The 23,213-nt window shown below is 61.5% G+C and overlaps 1 protein-coding gene across 1 annotated transcript in view; it reads right to left on the reverse strand.

Annotated features, from left to right (window-relative positions):
* TIMP2 (TIMP metallopeptidase inhibitor 2) overlaps positions 1 to 15,890 on the reverse strand; it is a 48,450-nt gene extending 32,560 nt beyond the window's left edge. The window contains exon 1 of the mRNA XM_055331121.1: positions 15,732 to 15,890. Within this exon, the coding sequence (XP_055187096.1) occupies positions 15,732 to 15,861 (130 nt within the window). The 5' untranslated portion in view covers positions 15,862 to 15,890. The remainder of the gene's footprint in view (positions 1 to 15,731) is intronic.
* Positions 15,891 to 23,213: the final 7,323 nt, after the last annotated feature.

The raw sequence follows: 23,213 nt of genomic DNA on the forward strand, positions 1-23,213 counted from the left end.
CATCACGGTCAGCTCAGCTGCCAGGTAAAATGTAGGTTCCCAGGGCACCTGGGTGGCTCGGCCGGTGAAGCGGCTGCCTTTAGCTCAGGTCGGGATCTCGGGGTCCTGGGATCGAGTTCCGTGTTGGGCTCCCAGCTCAGCAGGGGAGTCTGCTTCTCCCTCTGCCCCTTCCTCTCTCCCTGCTCGTGCTCTCTCTGTCAAACACATAAATCTTTTTTAAAAATCCAGATTCCAGAGGATCCCTGGGTGGCTCAGTGGTTTGGTGCCTGCCTTTGGCCTGGAGCATGATCCTGGAGTCCCGGGATCGGGTCCTGTGTCGGGCTCCCGGCATGGAGCCTGCTTCTCCCTCTGCCTGTGTCTCTGCCTCTTTCTCTCTTTCTCTATCATGGATAAATAAATAAAATCTTTTAAAAAATCCAGATTCCCAGGCCCTGCCCCACATGGACCCCATACTAGCCTCCGTAGGGAGGAGCCCAGAGCCTGGTCAGCACACCAGCTCTCCCTGGGGCAATTCCCAACAAGGTCAACAATCCCCGGCCCGTGGGCCTGTGCACGTGCCAGCAGCCCACGATCTGGCCCTCCTCCCCAGCGCGGCTCCTTGCGGGTCCCAGAGGCCACCCCCGTCCCCACACCCAGGTCCAGGCCAGCGATGTGCTCATGTGGGTTCTTCTCCCACAAACAGAAACCTCCTCAACCCTGCCCGCAGCTCCCCAAGCCAGGTCCGGTCCCTCCCCTCCTCCTAGGCTGCCCCCCGACCCCTTGCAACCAGAGAAACGCTCCTGCCTCTCTCCAAAGGCCGACAGACTCGGCGCCTGGGGGACACGGCAAAGCCCTGCTTCTTTGAAACATATAAAAATAGACACAGAAAGGCGCCCATCAGCTGGCACGGCCGGGGAACGTCTCCCCATAACTAAAGCTCACTCTTTCATGTGTCAGGTTAACCATCTCTGTCTTCCGAGAGTTCACAGAACAGATGGAGTGAGAACTTTTTCGGAACACTCCAGATCACCTTTGGGACTGAGGACATAGGAATCCCTCTAGAGCTTTTAAAACGCGTGGGACCAAAAAAAGAAAAAAAGGAAAGAAAGGAAACAGGCTATGTAGGACAGGGTAGCCCCCCGCACTAGATGACCCCAGGATGCAACCCGGGTGCTACAGGCCAACGACGCTTCATAGCGTCCGGTGTCCTCCTCTCCGGCTGTGAGACACGGACGCGAGCGACAGCGCCCGAGCCTCCTTTTTCCCCAACGGCTCCTACCTGCTGTGGCCCGGGGTCCACACAGGGAGCACGTTAAAAACGGGGTCTAGGGGGATCCCTGGGTGGCTCAGCCGTTTGGCGCCTGCCTTTGGCCCAGGGCGCGATCCTGGAGTCCCGGGATTAAGTCCCGCATCGGGCTCCCGGCATGGAGCCTGCTTCTCCCTCCTCCTGTGTCTCTGCCTCTCTCTCTATGTCTATCATAAATAAATAAATAAATCTTTATAAAAAAATAAAAATAAAAATAAATAAAAAATAAAAAAAAATAAATAAAAAATAAAAACGGGGTCTAAAGAAGAAACGGGGGATCCCTGGGTGGCGCAGCGGTTTGGTGCCTGCCTTTGGCCCAGGGCGCGATCCTGGAGACCCGGGATCGAATCCCACATCGGGCTTCCGGTGCATGGAGCCTGCTTCTCCCTCTGCCTGTGTCTCTGCCTCTCTCTCTCTCTCTGTGACTATCATAAATAAATAAAAATTAAAAAAAAATAAATGTTTAAAGAAGAAACGGGAGTCTGCGGCCCGGGGCACGGACGGGCTCTTCTGTGAGTCACGTACACGAGGGTGTGACTCTAAATGTACCAAGTCCCGCTGCGGACATCCAGCACTCAAGTGCCCACGGGCCCGGAGAGCCAGTGGCGCTGCTGGAGTTGCCCACCCCACCCCCCACGGCTCAGAAGATTTCTTTTGTTTTTTAAGATTTTATTTATTTAGAGCAAGCAAGAGAGCAAGGGGAGGGGCATGGGGGGGTAGGGAGAGAGAGAGAGAGAGAGAGAAATCTCAAGCGGATTCCACGCGGAGCACAGAGCCCGACACGGGGCTCAATCTCACAACCTTGAGATCACGACCTGAGCCGAAATCAAGAATTGGATGCTCAGGGTTCCTGGGTGGCTCAGTGGTTGAGCATGTGCCTTCGGCTCAGGGCGTGATCCCGGGGTCCTGGGATCGAGTCCCGCATCGGGCTCCCTGCATGGAGCCTGCTTCTCCCTCTGCCTGTGTCTCTGCCTCTCTCTCTGTGTCTCATGAATAAGTAAATAAAATCGTTAAAAAAAAAATTAAAAAACACAAGTGAGGGACACCTGAGTGGCTCAATGGTTGGGCATTTGCCTTTGGCTCAGGGTGTGACCCTGGGGTCCCAGGATTGAGTCCCGTGTCGGGTTTCCTGCATGGAGCCTGCTTCTCCCTCTGCCTGTGTCTCTGCCTCTCTGTGTCTCTCTTGAATAAATAAAATGTTTAAAATGTTTAAAAAAAAAAAAAGACAAGTGATGGGGCCCACGCCCACGCAGCTGACATACGTGCATCTAAATAAACCCAAAGAGGCGAGGGGCGTGGACAGCTAGCAATGTCTACTTAGACAACGTCACGGGGTCGGGGGTGGTGTTTGGAACCACTGGAATGCTTGGGAATCAACCTAATTGAGAAACAGACAGTAACTGACGACTACGCAACGAGGAAACCTGAACGGCGGGAAGGTGGGACTTCCCAGGAAGAATTCAGAAAAACCAGAGCGTGTTCAACGAGGGTGGGGGAAGAGGCCGTGGCCCAAGTTCAGGAGGAGAATGAAAAACCCGTCCCAGGAAGAAGTCCTCAGGAGCCAAGAATGTTTGGGGTGGAGCCTGCAGGTGATAGAAGAGTCTAGAAAAGCTCAATGCGGTGGTTCAGAGTATTAACTGTGCGACCTGGTGCAAGTTTCCTAACTCCGGCTGCTTCAGCTTGCTCCTCTGCGGAGTGGTAGTAACAAGGGCACCCATCGGCCTAGCTGCTAGCACGCATCACCATTAGAAACGCCCAAGTGCTCGGCACGCCGCTTGCGGAAAGAGGATGGTACTTACTGCGTGTGTCTCCGGGTGACCGAGCTAGACCAAGAACACATTACAGGGAGGCAGAAACCGGCCAGGTGGAAAGAAGCACGTCCTACCGGGTTGTCTTGATATCATTGGGCTGACTCGGTAGGTAGTGAGACACCCATCACTGGAGGCATCCAAGCCAAGCCCGGATAAAACAAACATCAGAAACATTTTTAACTCCGTTTCTCCGAGTTCTCGCCTCTAAACATACACTCTGTGCCACCCACTGTGCCACCCAGGGCCTGGCGAGGTTCGCCCACTGCCTGACTCTAAGTTCCAGAGTGGCGGATCCTAAGGCCAGCTGGGTTTTGGACTGGCTGCGTGAGAATCACAGGGGGCCGGGGGTGGGGGGGGGTTGGTGTTGGTAGAACAGAAGTCCTGGTCAGGCCCCACGGCAGATTTTGCACCCGAATCCTGGGGCGGGGTCTTATAAATGTGTAGGTTTAACCATCAATCACCCCGATGGACAGCCTGACGGGCCCACTCCCCAAGGCCCTTGGAGGAGCCTCCCACAACGGCCGCGCACCCCACAGCAGGTAAGGGGTGGGCACCGCAGGAACCTCGGGCGGCCTGCACGGGGGTCTCCGGGGCCCACTGACCAGAGCAGGCCGGACTCGCAGCTCCCCACGTCCACCAGCAGCCCGGTGACTGCCCCAGCTGGTGGGCCACGGGCAGGCTGCCGCCGCGGCAACCACACAGCTGCTGGCCTGTGACATCAGAGCAGGGGTGAAGTCAGGGACAGTGACGAGCCAGCCAGAGGGCGAGCGCCTGGCAGGACACCTGCTGCGGGCCCGCCAACCACACAGACTTGGCTCAGGACCGCCGCGGCCGCGCACGGGCGGGGGGTGAGCGGGATGGGGGACGGCCCACGTGCAGGGTTGATGCAGGGGTCCCGCAGCGTGCACCCCAGGGGGTGCTCAGGGAGGGGACTCCCCGGTGAAAACATCCCTCCCGCCCCAGCCCAGCAGCACGTGCCCCCCCCAGCCCCTCCCCTCTGAGTGGTCCCACATCAAAGTCAGGGATCCCCGAGGTGCTGGTGGTCCGTTCCCCCCCCCAGCAGGGGTCTGCTCCCTGCTCAGGCTGGGGTCACACGCTCCTCCAGGATGCCACTGCTGAGCGGAACCGACCAGAGGCAGGAGAGAAGGGCCCCAGGCCCCCTTACGCCATGCACCCACCCAAAATAAGAAATCAGACGTGCCTGCCCTCGTTTCTCGGGCGAGGGGCACCCTCCACGAATCTCACAATTAAGAAATTTCGGGGACACCTGGGCGGCTCAGCGCTTGAGCATCTGCCTTCAGCTCAGGGCGTGATCCCGGGGCCCTGGGATCGAGTCCCCCATCGGGCTCCTTGCAGGGAGCCTGTTTCTCCCTCTGCCTGTGTCTCCGCCTCTCTCTGTGTCTCTCATGAATAAATAGATAAAATCTTAAAAAAAAAAAAAAAAGAAATTTCGTTTGGGGAGCAGGACTTGGACCCTAGGAAGTCAAAGTGACCTATCCCGGGGTTTGGTTCCTTGAGAGGAGAACGTTAATTACAGGACCTTGGCCGAAGCGTGGGAATCTTGGAGATGAAAGTCTCCGTGTGGGGCTGGGAGGGCCCCGGGACGCGTTCTTCCCACGGGAAGCTCCCGACCACAGCCCCCCACCTCCACCCACTTTTGTCAGGGCCCCTCTTCCTGGTCCTGTGGGTGCAGAGTCTTCTCCCTCTGCGGTGAACACCCGCCAACGGCTCGGCCTCTGCAGCGTGATCTTGGGTCCCCGCCCCCCAGCGAGGGACAAGGTCAGCGGTTGGGGGGGCGTCGGGCGTGCGGGATGAACACGGCGTCCAAGTGGCACGGCACACGGGGCGCCCGATGACCTCCCAGAACGCCCCAACACGGCCACCAGGGCCGTCCTCTCCGCGCCGCCTCTGGAGCGAGGACGTTTCTCCCTCGCCCGGTTGGTGCTCCCGCCAGCATCTCGCCCCGATTCCCGGACGGCAGCTCCCATCCTCGCCTCTGCCGGACGGTCCCTCCTCCCCGGCCCCCAGCTCTGGAAAGCCCGGGCCCTGCTACCGCGCCGCGACCAGCGGGCTGCAACTTTCAAGATTACACGGATCATTCACGCGCGTCGTAGGAGAATTAAGGAAACACATGCTTGTGAAAGTCTAAGTCCCCCCCCCCCAAAACCATCTATCTCAATGTGTGAGGTCAAAAAAAAAAAAAAAACTTGTACACCATTTGGTCCCGCAGGGCGTCCGAGGCTGTGATTTATTTAACTGTCCCCCTGCTGCTGCGCGTGCAGGTGTCTCCACGGTTTCCCTAAGACAAACGACCCGGGGATGGATATCCTCCTGACCGGAGGCGAGCACGCGTCCTCAGTTATTTCCTACACACGGGGCCGCTTGATCAGAGGGGGGACTGATGGTTAAAGCCCTCGAGGGGGCAGCGTGCCCTTCCAAGCCTCTGCGCTGCGCCGCGTAAGACAGGATATGCCCGCAGTCGAGCCCTTCCAAGGACAACAAGCCCCGGGGCCAGATGAACCGAGCAATGGGAAGTCCAGAGCTGTGACATCCAGTCCCGTTTCCAGAGACTCGTGCCAGGACCGGGCTCCTTGGATTCCTGGCAAGGGCCCTCGGCGGCATGACCTTGGGTGAGTCCTCCCTCCACACCCAGCCACAGGACGGGACACGGGTCTCACCTGCCCGAGTCCTCGTGAGTCAGAATGGATGGGAGGTCCTTCTGCGCTGGAAACGCCTAGACCGGTGATGTTCTCATCCCCCTACCCCCACCCCGTGCGACTGGGATTGACGTGCCTTGTTTTCAATCCCCGCCTTCCAGAAATGATGCACAAACAGCAAAGACCCTGCCATAGAGCGGCTCCTTCATGCTCTGTCCTGGGCCCACCTGGGGCAAGGGGACGAGATGTCGCAACGGAGACCCCGGGATGGGCGGCACACAAGCCCGGCTCCGCGCTGGCACCACCCCCGCCCCCCACCCTCACCCTACCCCACCCCACCTCACCTCACCCCAGAAATGCCAGGCTGGTCCTTTTCTCTCCCAGAGACCATGAGGGATGGAAGGGGAGATGCTAGGAGGGCTGCACACTGTACAGAAAAGCCCCCAGGAGCGAACCAGGCTCACATGTCCAACGAACACCCTTTGCTGAAAAAGAAGGCACCTGCGTGCTGCCCCCCAGGCCACAGGGTCATCATGCTCCCCCTGAAATGGGTTCTCTCCTCTGAGCAGAACAATCCACCGCGGACCTGCAGCCCACAGGGGACCCCGAGTCCTCTCTCCCCCGGCTGGTGACCGGGGAGGGCCATCACTTGGAAGCACCCTGGACTCTAGCCTCCAGCCAGGGTTACTCCGGGACACCCAGGAGCCTCGTGACCATGGACAAAGGCTCAGGTCATCCTCAGTGTTGGAGGCCCTTGGTGGTGACGTGAGCGCAGGTGCCCCTGAGTACGTGCAAGCACGCTAGACACGCAGGCCAGCGGCATCACCGCCCCACATCTCTGCCTGCAACACATTCCTGGCTTTCCACTCTCGGGCACGTCACAGGCCCCGGGGAGGGTCAGCCGACTGAGCCCAGCGAGTTCGCACCCACCGGGAGTGACCACAGCAAAGGCGAGCCGCAGAGCGCCCGAGGTGCGATCGCCTCTGGGGCTGTGATTCCTCCCGTCACGGGCCTGCACCGGAGCCGTCTGTCCGTCCGCGTGCCCTGAACTCCCCGCTGGATGGAGGCCGGAGAGAGCAAGAAGGAGGTGGCCGGGAACGGACAGGGGAGGCGGATGTCCCTGCTCCACCTGCGGCCTCCCTGCAAGGAGCTCCAGGACGGAGCGGCGAGCGAGCCGGGTCACGGAGTTCCGGGGGCGCTGGGGTGCGGGGTGCGGGGCTGACGGCCCTCGGGGCTCCCTGGCTTCCACACCAAGCTCACTGCTCACTCGTCAGAGATGGACGAGCATCACAAGTGTGATCCCGCCCGCACGGAAGAGGGAGACGAGACACAATCAGGATTCAGAACCAGTTCTGGCCGGCTCTTCTCCCAATACCTTCTTCCACTTTTTTTTCCTCTAAGACGTCGGTCCATTGCCTCATTCTGCCCTCAGTAAAGAATCAGCTGTGGATTCCTAACCAGGGCCCTCGGGCAGAAGCAGAGGGGCGTCGGCAAAGCCTGATGCGGGCACCCCCCCCCCCGCCCCTGTGCTCAGCCGGGTCTGTGAAGGGGCTGCCAGGAAGGCCCAACCAGGCCCCCCACGCTACAGATCGGAGAGACCGGCAGAGCCCCGAGCCCAGCCAGGTCCTGCTCCGGGGCCAGGCCGAGGAGCTCTCAGGGTCTCTCCACCCACGGAACATTCCCCAGCAGGAAGCCTCGGAGCTCATCCCGGTCTCATCACGGGCCACTGTGCTCCGGGCTCCAGGGCCCAGAACAGGGGGCTGGGCTCACTCGCTGTGTCGGGGTCAGTCGGCACCGCTGCTTCTCAAGCGGGCGAAGGGCGAGGAGAGCAGCGCCAGGCAGCCGGCCCTCCCGACTGGGCCCGGGGCTCGGCCTGGTGGGGACAGGGACAGGGACAGACTGGCCCGCCTGGGCTCAGCGCCCTCACCCACCACGTGGGGGCCTCTCCGCCGCCCGCCCCCACCCTCACCCCTGCCCACCCCTCCATTTCTGTCCTCCGTGCCTTTCACCGGTGACATAATCACCCACCTGCCACATGCTAATCCAACAACATTTAGACAACGCAGATAAACAAAAAGAGAAAGAAACACTGTCCTTGATCTCACCCACTGCTGAGAATTGTGATGGACACGCTTCCCGACCTGTCCCTACACGTGCATTTAAATGTGTACACGCTTCTCCGTGAAATAAAGATACACAGATAAGCAATAAAACCATATAAAGGAAAGCCGGTGGGACACCCGGGTGGCTCAGCCATTGAGCGTCTGCCTTCGGCTCAGGGAGTGACCCCGGGGTCCTGGGATCGAGTCCTGCATCGGGCTCCCGCAGGGTGCCTGCTTCTCCCTCTGCCTGTGTCTCTGCCTCTCTCTGTGTCTCTCATGAATAAAATCTTCAAAAAAAATAAATAAAATCTTTAAAAAAAAAAAAGCAAAGAAAAGCCAGTAAATTGCCACCATAGAAGCTGGACAGGGGTGACCCCAAGGCAAAGAATTTAGGAATTCTAAATTTGGGAATTTAGGGCCAGGAGGGAGAAGCAGAGGGCTTGGGGGAGGGGGCGGGGGAGCAATGTTCTGTTTCCTGACCTGGATGCTCACCGGGAACTTAAGAAACGGACAACGCGTGGGCAAAGGTTTTATCAAAATGTACATCAGCCCCAGACTCAGCCTCAGTTGGAAAGAAGGACAACGTCCGTGACGGGAAAGCGCTCGAGCTGCGGGGGGGCTTCCAAAACAAATACCCTCCTAGGGTCCTTCCAGGTGGGAAACGCGAGTCCGCTTCATTTCTGGGGCTCATCCCTAAGGGCTTGCTCTCCCGCCACCCCCAGGGGTGCCACGGCCACCCCGTCAAGCCCCCGCGGCCCGGGGTCCCCAAGGTCAGCCTCGTCCACTAACACCTCCCTGTCCGCACTCGGGCTGCTCACGAGCTGCATGACCCCGAGCAAGAACTTCATCGTCTGTGCCTCAGTTTGATCTTCTGCGAAACGGGGACAACGTGCGGAAGCCACTTGCAAGCGCTCAGCACTTATTAACGACGGTGTTCCCAGCTTCCCACCCCCCCTTCACGAAACGAAGGAGCTTTCCCTCCCAGCTCCCCGCTACCTCTCGGTGGCACCAGAACCCCCCTGTATCTCCCCGGGCTCCCCCAACCTGTGCCATCCATCACCCAGCCGGGTCTCGGGTTGGGCGGGGAAGGCGCGCACTGTGCAGGGTCCCCCACGGAGACACCCACGCGCCCACCCTCCACACACACGCACACCCCAGAGCCTCCTGGGGGCACCGTCCCAAGTGTTCCACCCCCACCCTTCCTTGTGACCTCCAGCCGCGACCCTAGGAAGCGGGTAAATCACCATGTCCTATTCGGGCTGGGGAACCCGAGGCAGAGGGCATCTGCGCGGATCTCTCCCCCGCAGCCGTGGTGGGGCTGCAGAGTGGCCTCCCTAACGGGCTTGTCCTAGGAAGTCAAGGGTCCTGGCTCCCTGCTGACTCTTCTAACCGCTCCACGTTCCACTTCCCCTTCCCTTCGGGTCCCCTCACACATTTTCCACTGTCTGGGGAGCCACAGCCACAGACTCTCCCGTCCAGACCCTGGGCTCACCGTATCCCAGCACAAATACACAGGGAATGGAGGCCTGGGCGCCGAGGTCAAACCCCAGGGGCGACCCCTTACCACGAGCCCACCCCCCACTCGGCTGCAAGATCTGCCTTCTGACTCCAGTCCTCCCCCCTTCCCCCCACTCCCGTGCGTGCACCTGCTCCTGGGCAACCAGAACCCCTTAACACCCTCCCCGGCCACACCTCACGACCCTCGGGTGGGTCCTGCTGCTGGGACTCAAGCTCCACTCTGCACCCAGGCTCAGGGCCGCCCAGGCTTTGGTTCCAGGCCCTTCTCACCACGTCCTCCACTCTCCCCTACAGGCCGTACGAAGACTTTGTACGTGGCAACAACTGACCTCTTAGAGGTCACATACCCCTTGGAGAATCCAGTGGAAGTACCGGCCACTGCCTTGGAAAACCCAGGCATGCACACGTGCGTGTGTATGTGTGTGCACACACAGAGCTCTGCTTACAGTTTCAGGGCTCAAGACTCATGTCACCCCTGCCACCATCCCATATACCCCAGGATAGGATCCTTCCATACAAAGACTACACCTCAATTATTTTTTTTTTAAAGATTTTTGCTTTTATTTATTCACGAGACACAGAGAGAGAGGCAGAGACACAGGCAGAGGGAGAAGCAGGCTCCCTGCAGGGAGCCCGACGTGGGACTCGATCCCGGGACCCCAGGATCACACCCTGAGGCGAAGGCTGATGCTTAACCGCTGAGCCACCGGGGCTGCCCTCAATTTGGTTTGTAGAATAAACACTTGTCTAGTCTGCCGTGCTGGGGTCTCCAGAAGCCGACCCGGGACACTGCTCAGGCACAGGGAGCGGTACAATTTTGTCAGCTGCAAAATGGGATCCCTCTGGGTCTCTGCATATTCCCACCACCACCCACCCGGAGCCGCACATCCACGCAATGATGGAGGCACCGAACGATCTCCGCGTTCCAGCCAGGTCAGGCCCCAGGGCTCCAGCGAGCGGGTCCCGGGAGCTCCGAGCTCTGGATGGGGGAGCCAGCTTCATCCTGCCTGCCCTCTGAGACACGGGTGCTCCTGACCATCCCTGGAAGACTTCCTCCGCCACTTCCCTCAGCCACCTCTCCTCCCCGATTCTGGGGCATCTCGTCGACCCTCTTACCCCTGGTCCTCACTCTCCACACTTGCTCAGACCCTCCAGCACCAAGGCAGAGGCCTGGCCAAGCAGTCTCCATGCCTACCTGTCCATTTACCATTACATATGAATGGAGCTATCAACATCTGTGCTAAATACCTAGAACATTCTCGTCTCAAACCACAAGTGTCTGGGGTGTAGCCTGCGTTGGAGACAACTGTTCCATGCAAACTTTGGCGGGCGTCAGAATCACCTGGACAGTCTTAGAAATACCAATTTGCCCGCCCACATGGGCCCTGAGGCTCTAATTCTGGACGCCAGTTCGGACTCTGCCTTTTAGGCAGCACCCTGGGCCACCTGGCTGTCACCCACAGGTGCATGCCCTCAATGGCTCACCAGGGGCCCTTGGGAGGGGATGCAGACTGCATGTGATAAGCCAGAGCGGTGTCCTTTGGCCCCTCGCCCTCCTCTCTGGCCTGGTCTGCACCCAGAACTCTCTCTCACTCTTGCCTGCGCAGGTGGTCCCCTTGCCCAGCGCATCCCCACACTGCCACCGCTGATGATGTGCCTGGGTATGTGTTTCCCCCGACTCTGTCCTCCGAGTTAGGATTCTCCAACCTTGACTTCCCTCCCAGCTCTGCTCTCTCTTCCCAGGAAGGCCATCCTCACTATGAGGCCACTTGCCCTTGGCCCGTGTGTGTGTGTGTGTGGATGTGGATGCACACGTGTGGAGGAGAGAGGGAGCATCCCAGGCAGGGGAGAAGCATGGACCCCACCCACCACGCTGCTCTTCCTTCTCCTGTCTCCTCCAGGCCTTTTTTTTCTCCTGCTGTGTTTTGCATCCTCCAGGCTCCCAGGGCCCTCCAGCCACATCTCTTAGCCAGTTTGGAACCCAAGGGGACCTTGGGAACCTGCAGCAGTCGGGTATCACATCAGTGGTTCTGCACTGGGACTAGGGTGGCTCAACCCTGGAAGCCTGGGAGTTGCCTACATCTTTATTCTCAATGCCCAAGTGCTGCCGTCAGATCTGGACCACGCAGCCTGCATGGACGTCTGCCTGGCAACCCAGCTGAGACAGCCGGGAGGACAGGCAGGTGCCCACGCCTACAGCTCATGGACCACAGGCCATGACCGCAAATTCCCGAGGACCAAGCGGGTCCTGGCTGGAGGCTGGCAGCGCGTCCTCAGATCACAGGCAGGGACCACGGCGTGGGGAGAGCTCCCTGCAGCCAGCACGGGCCTCCACGCCTGTGTCCAGGGCGCATCTCTTCCCCTCTGCTTCCCAACCCCAGCAGCTCAGGTTCTAGGCACTCCCCTGGGAGAGGGCATCCCCAGCTGACCAAAACTGGGCCCAGGGGCTCCAGTCCGCCCACAATCCCCTCCCCTCAACACCCTCTACACCTCTGATCCCAAAATCACATTCCCCTTTTCACACAGCTACTTCGTTTATCATTGGCCTGAGACACCTTGAGTCTCTCTGACTTTAGACCACACCCTGGCCATCCGGCTTGGGGTCTGCAGGTCTGTGCCCACCCTGCGCACCTCCACGCTGCCTGGCCCTGGCGTCTGGCGCTCCCACTCCCGAGGACAGGCTAATGCCCTGCTTCTTCCTTATGTCCCGTGGGGCGGAGCCGGCCACTCCATAAGGGCTTGTCAAAACACAGACCGATAGGAAAGCAAGGATGTTGGGAACACAGATCAATGAGGCCTCTCTCCAGAAGCCCTGCCCCCCTCCCGGCCCCCATGCGCGGAAGGCCCGACTCAACTCACAGGCATCTCATCTGCCTCGCTCTTCCAGAGCAAGTGTGTCTGGTGAAGACACAGCCGTTTCGGAATGCGTGGTGCGTGCTTTCTGCAGGTGGCCATGGTGTGGCCTCCAACAGTGCTCGCACGAGGCTGGCCTGCTCGCCCTGGCGACCAGCAAACGGCCTTGGCTGTGGGCCCTTCTCCACCTGGGGCTGGAGATCACCAGCGGGTTTGCAGAGCAGTGTCTGGAGATGGGAGCACGCTGAGAAAGATGCCGTCATGGGCATTCTGGGGGAGTAGCATGGCCATGGGCACCGCCACCTAGGCCAGAAGTGAGATCTTACTCCGCTGGCCCAGGGACCTCCTGGATTTACCCGTGACTCCAGAAACTGGCTCACACGGCCCAGATCTGCCAAGCCGCTGGGCTGGCTAAGTGACTCCAGGCTCCCTCCATGGTGGCCACCCAAAGAGCAAGCCCAATGCTGGTCTCTGGCTGGGGTGTGGGATCTGGGCAGGAGATAGCCTCGGGCTCCACGACGTGGTAGGAGTCAGGCCAGCAGCGCACGTGAGCCCTGCTCAAAGACAGCAAACACTTCCTGCTTGTCCTCGCTTTCCCGGAAAGGACTGGGAACGAGGCCTTCCAGGAGGAACCCAGATCACCTCTTACCTACCGCTCCCTTCACCCAAATTTCACGACCTCATAATGAATCTCTTCGCCGACCACAGTTCCGGTCCTACCAGCTCCCAGAAATGCTCGCACAGGCAGACAGAAATCCGACGGTGTCTTAAGCCAACTGCCTCTTGCAGACACCAAGCCTGCACCCCGCCAACACTTAAAGGAGCCAGCACACCACATGAGCAGTCAGCTCTCAGTATCCCCAATGTGCACAAGGCCATCACCCTTCACGGGCCCCTGGGCCGCAGCCCTTGTGGCACAAGGTCCACCTGTGAGGCTTTTTAAAACCCTCAGCAAGAGCCAGGCCCAGGCCAGACTCTCTGTATTTACAAAGGAACCCAGACATGAGCCATCTTTCAAAGGGCCCCAGGCCATTTGGTTCTCAGAGTGGGGGATCATCGGGAGAAAGTCATGGACTAGCGGCCTCAAAGGAGAAGCAGATACAGAAAGACCACCGCCTTCACGGTGACCTGAACTCCACGGCCACCCAGGGCTTCTGCTGGGTGTCTCGGCGTCACATGTCCCAAGCTGACCGAGCACAGAAGGGCCAACTGCGGCAGCTCGGCCAGAAGAGCTTCCCCCGAAAACTCCTGTCCACCCCGAACCTGCTCAGGTGACCTTATTTGGAATGAGGGTCTTTGCAGATGTGATGGAGTTAAGAGGAGATCATGCTGGATTCAGGTGGGCCCTATGCCCAGGGACTGGGGTCCTTCTAACAAGAGACGGATTGGGACAGATACATGCAGACAAACCCACGTAAAGACAGAGGGCAGAGAGGCTGGAGTGACGTGTCCACAAGCCAAGGAAAGCCAAGGATGGCGGCGGCCAGCAGGAGCGGGGAGAGAGACACCCGGAGCAGACTCTGCCTCGGGGTCTCCGGGAGGAGCCCACCCCGCCGACACCTTGACTTTGGACTTCGGGCCGCCTCAGCTGTGACAGAGACAACTGCTGTTGTTTTGAGGCTCCCCCATTAGCGGATTCAGTGCAGCGCACAGGGATCTCACAGCCGGGGCTCTGCTGTGCAAGTCTGGTGTCGGCAGCCCGACTGGGCCTCTGAGCTGGGACGGGGTCAAAGTTTGGGCTCCTTAGTGATTTGGATGCAAAGAAATGGGACACACGTGCCAGGAGATCCAGGTGGAGGTGAGAGGAACGCACACAGCAAGAAGGAACCTGAAGGCTCGCTGAAGCTCCTCAACCCTGACCCTTTGCTGCCCCGGCTTACTGGGCAGGCCAGGAAGCGGCTGGAAATTCTTCCAGCAGCTGAAGAGTGTGAGGTGGACCTGAGGCCCAGCCCCTTCCTGCAGGCTCCTGCGAACCAAGCCCAAGGGCCTCACGAGGTTCCTTCTGGGCCTTGGGACCATCCTGCCCTACAGCTTCATGGGCAGGAGCCTGGCCGTGTCTCAGCAAAGGGGCCCGGTCAGGCCCGGATGCCCAGCGGACACCCCAGGGGAAGGCCAATGTGCATCGCCCTCAAACCTGCTGGGCAAGCCAAGTTGGGGAGCCAGCCTTACTTAGGTCCCCCGCCTCGGGGTTTATGGAAAACTCCTCTGCAAGCACGCAGGCCCCTCGTTCCACACCAAGATGGCCAGAGCCATGTGATGCCCACAGGTAAGAACACCTGAGGTCTTCCTGGGCCAAGTGGCAGGTCAATGGGGCCAACTGGGGTGTGGCCAGGGGCTGTGGGGAGCTCAAGAGGGCATGGCCGACAACAGGAGGAACCCAGGGACCCCGGCTCTGAGTCTGCACAGGTGGGGGCAGCCAGCCTCACCGCATCTGGCCTGGCACCCGGATGCTCCGCTGGCTGAGGCTTAGAAGCACAACATAAACCTGTTGAGAAACCAATTGTGCGGGGCAGTGACCCCCCTGCTGTGCACCTGTCCTTGTGGCTAAACTAGACTCGCCCCGGGAAATCCCGGCTGACCCTCGCCAGGACAGCTGAGGCCCTGACGGAAACCTCTGGGGTCCTGGGGTCCAGCTGGTTCCTCCCATTTCTGCCACCTTCTCCCCACTTGTCTCCGGCCCCTGCAAGGATCCAGGATCGAAACAAATAATGGGCTGCTCCTCCCTCCCGGGCTCACCCCCACCTTTGAGGGGCGAGGGGCGCAGAGGATGAGAGACATTTTCTGAGGGTTCTCCGCGGCCACGCAGCCCCACTTGGCCCCAAGTCTCCAGTGTGCGGGGATGTCCTGGGAAAGCGGTCCCCGCAGCGAGCCTCTCGGGGACCCTCCTCCCGCCGGGCCTGGCCGCAGGGCCCCCCTCCGGGCCAGGGGCTGCCCCTGCGCGCCCGGGGAGCCTGGGCAGAGCCGGGAGGCTCCCCTCTGGGCCCCAGCCCAAGCCAAGGTGAGCCCCGAGCCGGGCTGGAGGCAGAGGCCGGGGCTGAGCGGGCAGCCCGTCCCCTCCCAGCCCGGGCCCGGAGCCCAGCTCCCGCTCGGCCGTGAAAGTTTCTCGGGGGTCCCGGTCCTCCCGCGCCCGGGCCAGGCCTGCCCCACCGCGCCGCGTCCCCGCTCTCCCCGCCCCCCGCGCTGGCATCCCCGGGCCCTCCGCCTGCCAAGCCCGGTCCGCTCCCTGGCTCCCTTCTTGGGGCTGGGGCTGGGGCTGGGGCTGCGGAGGAATTTCGGTGGAATTTGAGGCTGAGAAGCATCTCGGCGGAGACGCAAAGAAAGGGAGACGCGAGGGGGGAAAAGAAAGTGCGATCCTGGCGTCCACTTGCAGGACTCCGGGAGGCCCGAGGCCGGCGTCCGGGCGTGGGCCCGGGCGGGGCGGGGCGGGGGCGCGGGGGGCGCGGGGCGGGGGCGCGGGGCGGGGGCGCGGGGCGCGGGGCGGGGGGCGCGGGGGCGCCGAGCTCACCTACGTCCGCGTTGCAGAACGCCTGTTGCGGGTGCACCGGGGAGCAGCTGCAGGCGTCGGCCGGGCGCGGCAGCGTCGCCAGCAGCAGGAGGCCGAGCGCCAGGCGCAGGCTGCGGGCCGCGGCGCCCATGGCGGGCGGGGGCGCGGGCGCGGGCGCGGGCGCGGGGCGCGGGGCTCGGCCGCCGCGGGTGTGCGGGCGCTGGCCTCGGGGCGCGCCGGGGCCGCCCTCCGCACCGGGCCCGCGCTCGCCCGCGCTAACTTTCCCGGGTCGCTGGGGCGCGGGGCGCGGCGGCGGCGGGGCCGGCGGGGGCGGCGGGGGCGGCGGGGGCGGCGGGGGCGGCGGGCACCGGGGCCTGCGCTGCCTTCTACGGGTGCGTGCGCTGCGGGCGCGGGCCGGACCGGCCTTTTATCGCGCTCCGGGGCGTGTCGGCTCCGCCCCCCGGTGGCCGGCGGCCAATGCGGCTCCGGGAGCTCCCGGCCGCCCCCTCCCCGCGCCCCCGCCCTCCCCCGGACGCCGCTTTGTTGTGCGCGGACCCGCCAACCGTCCGGGCCCAGCGCCGCGCACCTGGCCCCGCAGCGCCCCGACCCCCGCCCCCGCCCCCGCCCCCCTCCCCTCGCAGGTCGCCCGGGGGCGGGGCGGGGCGGCGCCCAGGGGGCCCTCACCCAGCGCCCGGGACTCGCAGCCCACCCCCCTACCCCCTTCCCTTCCCCTTCCCCCTTCCCTCCCCCTTCCCTTCCCCCTCCCCTTCCTTCCCCTTCCCCCTTCCCTCCCCCTTCCGTTTCCTCCCCCTTCCCCTCCCCCTCTCCCTTCCTTTCCCTCCCTCCCCCTTCCCCTTCCTCTCCTCCCTTTCTTCCTCCCTTTCTCCCTCCCCCTTCCCCCCTCCCCCTTCCCTCCCCCTTCCCCTTTCCTCTTTCCTTTCCCTTCTCCCTCCCCCTTCTTCCTCCCCCTTTCCTTCCTCTTCCCCCTTCCCTTTCCCTTCCCCCTTCCCTTCCCCTTCCCTCTTCCTTCCCCTTCTTCCTCCCCTTCCCCTTCCCCCTTCCCTTCTGCTTCACTTCCCTTCCCCTTCCCCCTTCCTTCCCCTTCCCCTCCCCCCTTCCCTTTCCCCCTTCCCTTCCCTTCCCTTCCCTTCCCCTTCCCCTTCCCCTTCCCCTTCAGCTTGGCACAGGAGCCAGACACTTCCCACCCCTGGGGGTCCCTGAACTGGGGCCTGGTGCACTCCAAGGAGGGACCCCTGACCACCAGTGCCCCTGGGGTGGGGGTGGGGGGGCTAGGTGGCCTGGGGAAGCTTCCTGGAGATTCCTTTTATAAATGGAGGTCTTAGAATTTTAAGTGCACTTGGCCAGTTCAGACAGAGGGGGAGGGGGAGTGGTTACTATGAACAAAACAGGATTTTATATAAACTGGCCATATTTTTGACGAGCCAACAAGAGCCAGGGGGGTGGGCCTAGGAGTCCAGGAGGCGGTGCGATTGGAGGGAAGCATTTGCTGGGCTCTGCTCACACAGTTCTGCTTTAGCCCACGAATGTGGGACTGAGGACTTCCACCCCCCAAAACAGTTCTGTGTTCCCAGAAAGGCCGGATCTCCCAGGTGCAGAAAAGCCTGTGAAGTGTGGCCACCAAGCGCCTGTCACTGAGGCTGCCCTGGGCCCCTTGTGGTCGGTGCTCTTATACACAGGACCCTGCTCTTGCCCACAGGACGTCTGTAATCTAGCTGGACGGTTGTCAACCGAGAATGACACCATTGCGAGTAATTGGCCACTAAACTGTGTGGTGCCGACTCGCCATAGGAAACTGTAAAACACTGGAAGGCTGGGGGGAAAAAAAACAAAAAACCGAAACGGTTTCTCTCTGTTTACGTGTGCTTTGCAGCACACAACTGGGAGCAAAGTTAGATAGGCAGAGTGGTTATTTTTAGTACCCTGCCCAATCCAAAAATCACTTTTTCAGCTTTTGTCCGGGTCAAATAGAGTTGTGTCGTTTTGAAGTGAGGTGGGGTGCTAACTTTTTAGTCGTGGGTTCAGAAAATTGTAACACTACGGCTGCCTCTGCCTTCCCCCCTCCGTCTTTCTTTATTACAAGTGGAAAAAAAATGTCAAAATGCAGTTGAACTTTACAGAATCCCAAGTCGATTTGTCAGCATATGAGAGAAACAGATAACCTGGGGACGCCTTGTCCAACGGGCGAGATACACGCATAAGCAATCAAGTACACATGAGAGTGATAACTACCGTGGAGGTAGGTTTGATGGTGGCACAGGTTGGGGGGCGGGCAGATGGCTATTGCATGGGGGTGGAAATAAGGGACCTGGCCTACCTGCCTGCCCGCCTCCCTTCCTTCCATCAGCAGTGCTTTCTGGTGCATCTACGGGGGAGGGGACGGTGTCCTAAAAGCAGGGTATTCAGAAATTCAGAACAGGGCACCTGGGTGGCTCAGTCGGTTAAGCATCTGCCTTCGACTCCGGGTTGTGACCCAGGGATCCTGGGATAGAGCCCCACATTGGGCTCCCCGCTCAGTGAGGAGTCTGCTCCTCCCTCGCCCTCTGCCCCTCGCTCTCACTTGTACTCTCTCTCTCTCAAAATAAATAAACAAAATCTTAAAAAAGAAAAGAAATCCACAGAACAGACAAAAGTCCCAGGGGCAGTGGGTAGAAAGACCCCTGAGCCAGTGAAGGAGGAGGAACATGAGGAAGGGAACCAGCTAGGACCCACTTGTTGTCAGGGGGGCTGGGAGGGGAGGGGGCACACATTTTATTTTGAGTGAGTTGGGAGCTTTTGGCGGGTTTTGAGCAGAGGGGCAGGGCAGGTCCCTCTGTAAGGATGGAGGGGGGGCGTGCAGAGGGGGCGAGCATGACTCAGACACAGCAGCCCAGCCACCTCGCCAGCCCGCCAAGCTTCTGCCTCCCCTTCCGAGAAATTAAACCATTAAGCCATTAAACCCCCTTCCCAGTGGATTCCTCTGAGTGGCGGGCCCGCCCTCTCAAATCTGGTGCATGTGCGCTGTTACCACGAGGCAGCAACGCATCAGGTGACTCTCATGAGGGCGCAGCAGGTGAAGGGACAGAGCAGTCCCTGAAACCCAGGCTCCTCCCCCAGCCCCGTGTCCCCCACCCCAGCCATCTGACCGCCACCTGATGCCTGCAGCAGCCTTGGCTCCTATGGCCCTCCCTCTCTGTTCTTCTTCCCATCCTTGACCTGGTCTTCCAGGTGGTATCTTCCATCTCCAAACCAAGGAAACCGAGCCTCAGATAAGGAATGTACTGAGGATAGGAGGGGATCGGAATCTGGCCGCTGGCATCCACAAGAAGGTCTTCTACGGGCTCTTCTCTCCATGGCCAAGAGAGATTGACAAGGCAAGGTGACCTTGGGACAAGGGCTCCCCCCCCCAGGAGGAGGGCAGGGTCAGGACACCCCCCCCACCTCCTGGGGCTCGCTGCTAACCGGCCTCCTCTACCTTGATACCAGGGAGTGAGCCAGTGCGGGGGCCATGCAGGAGATCCATTCTGATGACGGCCTGCTGGACGTCAGCTTGAATCCTCCCCAGGGCCTGACTCCGGGCTGAGTCAGGATAGACAGGAGGGGGCCTGCACCTGCCGGGCCAGCTGGGGAGGGGGCCTTCCAGGGCCTTCCAGGGGACCACATTCCTGGGCCCAACCGCTGACCCCCAGAAACATCCACCCTGCGCCTGCCTCCCCCACCAAGGGATGTTTCCAGCGCAGAGCGCAGCAGAGCTGTCACCCATCCCACTCACAGCGGGGCACGCCCAGCAGACATGTCCTGGACTCTGCTTGGCAGGATCAACACTGACCGGGGCCAGGAGGAAATACCAGGGCCTCCTCCCTGTTGCTCTGTCAGGTACACAGAGTCAGGGTGACCTCCCAGGCCTCGGGCAGGAGGCCCTGCCAGAGCAGGCTGTGTCCACCCAGCCCTGGGGGAGGGCACCCACCGGAGGCGGGTCTTCTCCATAGACTCACTCTCTCCACTTGGAGAAGATCTACTCCCTCCCGAGTGTGGAGCGAGTGTGGAGCGTTCTCTCCCTGGAGACAGCTGGAGTGGGACTGAGGGCTTCACACTCCTTCTGGCAGGTTCCAGGGAGCCAGACGCTCCACGGCGTATGGGCATTAAAACTGGCTCCACAGGCCCGGGGAAGCTAGATGCAAAAGGGCGGGAGTGCCTCTGACCGCTCTAGGTGGGGCGGTGGGGAGTGGGCGGCCATGCGCGGAGGTGGGGGACATCGGTGCGCCTGGCTATCTGGGAGGTTTCCGGGGTGGTGGGTTGCGTGGCTCTCGGAGAGGCGATCGGGATCACCATGGGCCCCCGTCCAGTCTGGGCGTCTGACTCACGGCCACATGGGCAGGTGGTGTCCCCCCAGCCCAGATATCTGTTCCTCATGTTCCTTGGCGAGGGCTGTTGACCACAGAACGTCCACGATGACAAGAAGGTGAGTCAAGAAGAGGCAGGGCCGACTGTGGCCTGGAGATGGGCTGCAGTTCCCTGCACTAACTGCTAACTGCGTGCTCGTGGCCAGCGGTGGACGCTCCAAGGACCTTCCACATCCATTCACTTCATTAAGGACCTTAGGAGCCGTCTTGGGCCGGGGCTGACTTCCCTGCCTCAGGGGTGCTGACCTCCCGGGCCAGACTGTTCTCCTGCTGGGGCGGGGGCGGGGTGGGGGCAGGGGGAGCAGGCCCTGTGCACTGTGGGTGTTGAGCAACATCGCTGGCCTCCACCCTCTAAATGCCAAGGGCACCCCCCGAGTTCTGACAACCAAACACATCCTCAGACATTGCCTAATGTCCCTGAGTGAGAGCGAAACCGCCTGGTTGATCACCACCAGCAAAGGGAAGCTTGATAAAAATCTCTGGACTTGAGAAAGCAAAATGCAGAGAGAGATAAACAAGCCTCGATTCCTGTAGCGCCAACATGAGTGCATGTGGTGGTGGGGGGTGGGTAGCCGTGCCAGCCCGTGACCTGCACCAGGGCACGCGGGATGGCGTACCAGTCTGTCCACGTTGGTTCTCCAGGGAGACGAGGAGGGCAGACGATGTTTAAAGGGTTGGGTTTTTTTTTTTTCCTGCAAGTGTCCATGAGAAAACAGCACACGTAATATTTCTTTTACATGACGTTACTTACACGCAAGGGCCGAGCCACACAAGTAAGAGGGAGTCCGCCACAAAGTTCGTGGAGAGTGTCACCAGGTGGTGGGGACCTGGGTGAGCATCGTGTCCTGCCCCTGGGCTCCAAGGGGATGCTTCAGCTCCATAACGGAGAGCTCCTGGGGCAGAAGTGCGGGTCTTCGCCAGACTTTGCCCTGGTCCCAGGCCCCCACCTCCCAGGGCCTTTGCGTAGGCGATCCCCCCCCCCGCCCCCCACACTGCCCTTGGCTCCTGCCTTCCTCGGGGCTTCCCTTCACTGGCACCCCTGGCACTGGCTTACACTGTCTCCCCAGGTGGGGGGGGGGCTTGGCCCCTCTGCCACCCCTCCAGGAACCCCCGTCCTCTCCCAGGCGGGCACCCCACAGGGAAGGCAGTGAGCTGGGCACCCACCTTGCACCCCCGCCCGCTCCAGGGCGCGCAGCCTGCACAGGCCAGGCACAGTCCCAGCGCCGCCCGCCCGCCGCCGCTGCGCTGCTCTGATCCAGCCTAGAGGAGCTCCAGAGAGAGGGAGGGAGGCCGGCCCTGGTGAGCGGCAGGCCCATGAAGTCACTGGCTTGAAGTGGCCGCCACATCTGTGCCGTCTGGGAGAGACGGTGGCTCACTCACGTCCCGGCAGCCCAGCTGGCGCCACCACCGCGACCCTTGGGCGAAGCCGCCGCAGACACTGTTCCACCTGGACTCGGCGTGGGCCCGGCCTGGCCCCCGAGGCCGCCTGCGTGCTGCGGGGACCAGGCCCCCAACGCCCGGGCTCTCCTCGCACCCACTCCTGCACTTCGCTCCCGCCAAGCCCCGAGGACGAGCCCCGCCGCTGCCGCTCCGGGTCCCTGGGCCCAGGCCACTGCCTCTGGCCCGGGCCTGTGTCATGTGCCTCGTCCCACGGGTGGGCGGCTCGGGGATGGGGCCAGTGAGCGGGGCCGGGAACCGGCGCTCCTCCATCCGTCCCTGGCCCGCTGCTCCGGGAGGCCGCCTGGGCTGGCCGGCGACCCGGGGACCAGGTGCCGCCGGGAGCAGGACAGGCGGGCGGTGGACAGAGGACGGGGACTGGCGGGCCGCGCGGTGGGGGCGCGGAGGCTGGCTGCTGCTGGTTTCAGGTTCCCTCCCCTGGAAGCCCGGGCTGGAGGCTCAGGTTCCCTGCGCCATCCCTTTCTTCTTCGGTGCTGGCAGTGACGGGCCCACGGCCATGATGTCATCGCCTAATCCAAACAGAGGGGGGGGGGGCTGGTTTGGCAGCGCTGGCTGGCGGCCCGTGCTGAGTGCAGCAGTAAATTTCATTTCAAGGCTATGATTAGGACTGTGCCCAGGAATTTCCTCTTTCTCTCTCCTTCCCTCTCCCCATCCTAGTTTTCTTCCTCTGTTCCTGCCTGGCCTGCTCTCCTCTCTCCCCAGGTCTCTCTCCTCGGGGATGCTGCGGGGTCTCGGTGTGGCCAGCAGCGTCCGCTCCCAGCCCAGGCTCTCATGTCACCTTCAGATCCCAGCCTAGGCCATGCCCTGGACGGCCTCCGGGGCGGGATGGGGTGAGGGTGAGGGTGAGGGTGGTGGTGGTGGGGATTCCCAAGGGCGCTCCTTCAAGCTTGCCCTGAAATGCCAGACAACAGGAAGAGCAGGGTTTGGGGTGGCTCTGGTCACCGGCAGGACCAGAAGGTGGCAGAGCCATGAGAAAGGCAAGGAGGGACCCGGCTCCTTGGAAAGCGAGTCTTGGGTCCTCACCGCCATCTCCAGCTGTTTGCTGGCATTTGGGTGAGGCTCACTGGCGCCTCGCGCCCTCCTCGGCCAGGACAGCCTGCCCAGCTCCCCAGGCAGGACGGCCCCAAAGGCAGTTGCTCACTCTGGTGCCGGCATCTCCCTGGCCTGTCCGGCCTCTATAGGTGCAAGCGCGACCAGGTGAACTGTTCTACTCTGTGTCCTGGTGCTTCTCTCGCCTTCCTGGGGGGACCCTGGCTCTGTCCTGGCCATCCTGGCCCCCGGAACACGGCCAAGAGCCAACCACCCGTGCCCCTGCTTTCTCCTGCCACCATTCAGCCACCCCTCACAGGTGTGGCCTGGATGCCCCCGGGGGAGGCACCGGGGTCTGGGTGGGTGATGTCCCCACACCGTTCCCATCAGTGCTCCCCATCACATCAGACGGTGGTCTGACTCCTTGGGGAAGTGGGGGGATGCCCAGGTGCACCACCCCCTGACCCCTGGAAGCCCGGGCTGGGCTCAGGCCAGACCCCGGCACTTCTTCCCCACTAAGCCAGGATGTGGCCTGAGATCCCTCCAGTCCAGGCCTGTGATTTCCAGCCCAGGGAGGTGCCCAGCTGAAGTTGTGTGGACAGCGGGATGCCCTATA

This window comes from Nyctereutes procyonoides, unplaced genomic scaffold (genome assembly GCF_905146905.1).
Source record: "Nyctereutes procyonoides isolate TBG_1078 unplaced genomic scaffold, NYPRO_anot_genome, whole genome shotgun sequence".
In the NCBI taxonomy this organism is placed as follows: domain Eukaryota; kingdom Metazoa; phylum Chordata; class Mammalia; order Carnivora; family Canidae; genus Nyctereutes; species Nyctereutes procyonoides.